The sequence below is a fragment of the Gavialis gangeticus genome, unplaced genomic scaffold, assembly GCF_001723915.1.
Source record: "Gavialis gangeticus isolate Ggan-Ray unplaced genomic scaffold, GavGan_comp1, whole genome shotgun sequence".
NCBI classification, from domain to species: domain Eukaryota; kingdom Metazoa; phylum Chordata; order Crocodylia; family Gavialidae; genus Gavialis; species Gavialis gangeticus.
In genome coordinates, this window is record NW_017729018.1 from 4,066,651 (window position 1) to 4,071,842 (window position 5,192).

Sequence of the window (5,192 nt, forward strand, 5' to 3'; positions counted from 1 at the left end):
TGGGCAGGCACAGGCTAAGCTTACACCAGACAACACTTTGTGGTGAGAGCAGCACAGCACAGACCATGGGCCCCCTGCCCGTGAATAACAAAATCTTGGCATGCTCCAACTTGGCAGTGGCAGATCTCAGCCTGGCTTCCTCTGCAATCAGTCAGGGAGCGCACAATCCTGGAGGACTGGGCTCATGGGCACCCCCACTCTCCTAGCTAGAGTTTGGGGTCCCATGCCTATTGGACCTGGGAGACACTAACCCTTTCATGTCCATGTGGCAGGAGAACGCCGAGAAGGAGTCAACGCCTCTGTCAGCTCAGATGTGCAGTCTGTGTTCAAGGGGAAGACGTACAACCAGCTGCAAGCTCTCTACCAAGGCATTGAGGGCAAGATCCGGGCAGGTGGGCCCAACCTAGACATTGGCTACTGGGAAAGCCTGTTGCAGCAGCTCAAGGCGTATATGGCCCGGGCCAGGTAAGGGTGCAGCTGGTGGGAGCTGGTTGGGCACATGGGGAGGCTTTGGGTAGGTGCAACAACCACAAAGTTGGGCAGCTTTCCAAGCCCAGCAGTAGCACAACTCCTGCCAACTGGCTGCAGATTGCATCCTTTCTTGGCAGGGGGGTGGAAGGGGTGGTTTGCACTCCAAGTCATCCTGACTGGGCTGGAGGAAACATTCAGCCTGTGGTGCAGAGGGATGGGTCCAGATACTGTGGATGACAAAGGCAGGTGTCATTGAATCCCCTCCTCCTCTCTGAATGGAGAAGTTCCTGCTGCCTGATACTGAATCCCTTTTTTGGCTGGGAGGGGACCTGAGCTTGGAGCCAAAGTGCTTTACCTTGCTACAGTCTCATGCGAGTGGTGCTGAACTGGAGTGGGTGGGCACCCATTCTGTCAGGCCTGCATCAGGAGCAATGCAACATCTGCTGGTAACTGCTTCCCTGCAGGCTGCGGGAGAGACACCAGGATGTGCTGCGTCAGAAACTGTACAAGTTGAAGCAGGAGCAGGGTGTGGAGAGTGAGCCACTCTTCCCCATCCTCAAGAAGGACCCATCTTCCCCCAGTGACAGGTATGTTTTTTTCTTACGTAAGCTACCCTGTTAGCTTCCTCTGATGCCTTTGGTCCCTAAGGTGCAGCATGGGCCAGCAGTCAGCACATGGGGCTCAGAGAAGGCCCCTGTGTTCAGTGCCTGCCACTGCTCCTGCCCTACCTTGACACCTGTTTCCTGATTTGTGAGGCATGCCAGCAGAATGGGGTGGCCTGCATAAAACAGCCAGAGCTCCAGGGGCAGGAACAAGGGACCAGGGGCGAGTCTGAAGGGCTGTGAGGGGGGTGCTGATCCTTGAAGGCTGAGCTGTCCTCTCAGGGTCTGGTGTGGGGGCAGACTGACTCGGTGCTGGTGCCTCAACTATACTGTGTGCCTGAAGGGGTCCACCAGGCATATGTAGCCCCAGTGCAGATGTCCAGCCCTTGAATGTTGCTAGTATTCCTTTGCACTTCCCTTGTTGATGAAGGCTTCATGTCCCTGTGTAGTGAAAGGCCCTATCCAGTGTCCCTGAGCCAGGGAGATTTTGCATCCAGGCAGTACAGCTGAAGTGGCTACAAGAGCTGTTGCAGGGGAGCACTGCAGGGCAGGTTCTCTTTTCTCACACTTGGAGAGTCCTTTACCAAGGATTCTCATTCCTCTGGGGTCAGGAAATCCCCTACCATTTGGGAGAACCCGGGGCCTAGCAATTATTGGGAATGAGGGGGGAGTGCTGGTATGTAGGCTGCAATGAGCTTCCCCTTCTCCCTGGCTCTGCTGCCCCTACACCCCTAGCACAGCACTAGTTTCTTTCCTGAGGATCGCAGGAAAGAAGCTGATGTGCTAGGGCTCCCCTGATGTTCAGTATCTGCCATCCCTGCGAGAACTATCCTGCAAGGTGCTCCCAGCCTTCCACAGGGAAACCTTAGTGCACCGGGCCCTTCCCGTCTTGCTCCAGAAGCCGTGGGCTGCACTGGCCAAGGAATGTCCATTTTTAAGATAGGCAGGTGCATCAGCCAGCCCATGGCTGCTTTCCTGCTTCAGAGTCCTCTGCAGTGTAGGTCACAACATGGTTTTGCTCAGGATTAAACTGAGATATCAGTGGCCTTAGGATGGCTTTAGGAATAGCCATGCTTGTGCGGTGCTTGGGGTTGGTTTGGACTCTGTGGCCTGCAGCTCCTGTAGGGTAACCTGATGACACCCCGAGTTGATGGCTGTGGAGTAGGTCTGCAGTGTGTCCAGCAGAGGGCAGCATTGAGGCTTCCTTCCTCTGCCTCCAACTCCTGGAGCACAGCCCTTGAAGTGGTCTGGCTGATCGCCCCTCCTGTCACAATGAAGTGTCTAGGGCAGGGACTCCTGAACTAGGAGACACAAATCCCATGGAGCCACTGATTACCCCATGTGCCCACAGTTAATGGGACAGGGCTCCAGCTGTCCCCTGACCCACAACGAGAGCTACATCAGGGAGCTTGCCCCTGACTGAAGTTGCTAAGTCATGCTGGGTGTGCTTTTGCTTCCCGCAGGGTAGGAGCAGGCTTACTTGTTTACCCTGGGCAGGGAGATGTGGGGAGCCCTGCACATGAGCAGCAGTGAGCATGTGCAGGGGTTGCAGGTAATAGCCCTACTGCAACTGGGGGCTGTGGCTGGAAAATGTTTGGGAATCATGGGGGCTGGGACTCTTCCAGTGCCCATCCGTGTCACCTATCTCCTCTGCCTTGTAGGCCCGACCCAGAAGAGAGCACCTCAGTGCAGCCTGGCCCCTCCTCGGAGCCTGGGGAAGAGGCTGAGACGGAGGCCAAGGGGGATGGGGAGGGGGAAGCAGTGCTCATGGAGGAGGACCTGATCCAGCAGAGTCTGGATGACTACGATGCCGGAAAGTACAGCCCCAGGCTGCTGGGCTCCAATGAGCTGCCCTTTGATGCTCATGTTGTGGAGGCAGAGGAGGACCTTCAGCGCCTGCTGCTCCTGAGGCAGCAGCTCCAGGTCACAGGTAGGAAGTGCCTGGTTGGTTCGTGCCCAAGGGCCAGCTGGGCTTGGAGCTTCCACGGCTTTGAGGAGAGCTGGGTTGGGATTGTTCGTGCCTCAGGGTCTGCCCCAGGAAGCACAAAACAAGAGGCTCTGGGAGAGCAGCTTCTGGAAGCATGTTGTGCACAGTGGTCATAGAATCCTAGAAAATTGGGTTGGAAGGGACCTCAGGAGGTCATCTAGTGCAATTCCTTGCTCAAAGCAGGGCCAGCCCCAACTAGATCATTTCAACCTGGGCTTTGTTGAGTGGGGCCTTAAAAACCTCCAAGGGTGGAGATTCCACTACCTCTTTAAGTACCTTGTTCTAGTGCTTTACCACCCTCCTAGTGAGAGAGTATTCCCAATATCGAACCTCAACTTCCCTTGCTGCAACTTAAGACCATTGCTGCTTGTTTTGTCATCTGTCACCACTGAGAGCAAGTCCAGCTCCACCTTCTTTGGAACCCCTCTTCAGGTAGTTGAAGGCTGCTATTAAATCCCCCCCAGCCTTTACTTCTGCAAACTAAATAAACCCAGTTCCCTCCATTGCTGGGACCCAAATATCAGGGGCCCAGGGAAAGCCTGGCAGTAGCTTGCATGAGGTGGTCTAATACAACACTTAACAAAGCCCAGTGCTCAGCCCAGGTCTGAAGGTGTGGTGGGTTTGGATGATCACAGATTCACAGAAGTTTAGGGCTGGAAGGGACCTCATGAAATCATCAGGTCCAGCCCCTCTGCTCTGGGCAGGAAAGGCTGCTGAGATGCACCTGGAGTGTTCCTGGCATGCTGGGCGTTGGAGAGCTCTCGCCAGGTTATTGCCTGTGAGCTTTGTCAGTCCCTCAGCCAGCCCCGTCCTCTTGGAGCCTGACCCACAGTCCATGGAGATGGCCCCAACCTTCCTCTTCTTGGGGGTGCCATGAGGTGGGTTCCCTAGTGCAGCTGTTGGTATGTGGATGAGGCCTTGACCAGTGGAAAAGTGGTCCCTCTGTCCTTGGCATGACTCTCAGCAGCTCCCACTAAAGGAGCTGTTAGAGAGAGAGGTGCTAGGCCCTCATTCCCCTCTGTAGTGTCTGGGGTGCTGCTGGTCCTGTCCCCACTCTGAGCCTCTCCCTGACTCAGGTCTTGACCTTTCCCCACAGGAGACGCCAGCGAGAGCGCGGAGGATATCTTCTTCCGCAAGGCCAAGGAGGGCATGGGTGCCGATGAGGCTCAGTTTAGCGTGGAGATGCCCCTGACAGGCAAGGCCTACCTGTGGGCTGACAAGTACCGGCCCCGCAAACCCCGCTTCTTCAACCGGGTGCACACAGGCTTTGAGTGGAACAAGTACAACCAGACTCACTATGACTTTGACAACCCCCCACCGAAGATTGTCCAGGGCTACAAGTTCAACATCTTCTACCCTGATCTGATTGACAAGCGCTCTACGCCCGAGTACTTCTTAGAGGCCTGCCAGGACAACAAGGACTTTGCCATCCTGCGCTTCCATGCCGGGCCCCCCTATGAGGACATTGCCTTCAAGATTGTCAACCGCGAGTGGGAGTACTCCCACCGCCACGGCTTCCGCTGCCAGTTTGCGAACGGTATTTTCCAGCTCTGGTTCCACTTCAAGCGCTACCGCTACCGCAGATGAAGGGGCTAAGCTGGGCACTTGGCCAGGCTTCCCCTGTTGCTGCTGGACCCTATGGGGCAGGGAGTACAGAGCCCCTAGCCTGTCCCTTCTCTGATGTCTCTTGTGCTAAGGGGTGCCATTTCCTTGGCATTTGTCTGTGCCCTGTGCCACTTGGACATTCCCCACCGCCTGGCCCTGAGGCTGGGCTCTAGTGGATCAGTATGGTGTATCTCTCTGGAGGCAGGGGTCCTCTCCTCCCCCTTGGGAGGAGGTTTTAAGTGGTTCTAGTGTGGGAGCTTGGGATGGGTGAGTCTGGAGTGACTCATCCAGCAGATTAAACCTATATTCTCTGAAGTGCCTGGTTATGTTTGTATTTGATGTGGTGTGGTGTGGTTGTGTGCACAGGACAAGCCAGGAGAGCCCAAGGCTGGCCTGTAGGGTAAGGGTGGACAGTCTTTTGTGGGGCTAGAGTGCAGTTTAGGGAGTTCTGGTGAGCTGTTGCAAGGAGGCAATGCAAATTAATCCTGTCTATCTAGCCCATCTACACTGCACCCACTGCCAGGAGC

General features: G+C 55.6%; 1 protein-coding gene across 1 annotated transcript in view; it reads left to right on the forward strand.

Annotated features, from left to right (window-relative positions):
* CACTIN (cactin, spliceosome C complex subunit) overlaps positions 1-4,980 on the forward strand; it is a gene marked incomplete at its 5' end in the record, with an annotated part of 32,448 nt that extends 27,468 nt beyond the window's left edge. Inside the window, 4 exons of the mRNA XM_019513131.1 lie at positions 273-465; positions 936-1,058; positions 2,735-3,003; positions 4,157-4,980. Coding sequence (XP_019368676.1) covers positions 273-465; positions 936-1,058; positions 2,735-3,003; positions 4,157-4,647 — 1,076 coding nt within the window. The remainder of the gene's footprint in view (positions 1-272; positions 466-935; positions 1,059-2,734; positions 3,004-4,156) is intronic.
* Positions 4,981-5,192: the final 212 nt, after the last annotated feature.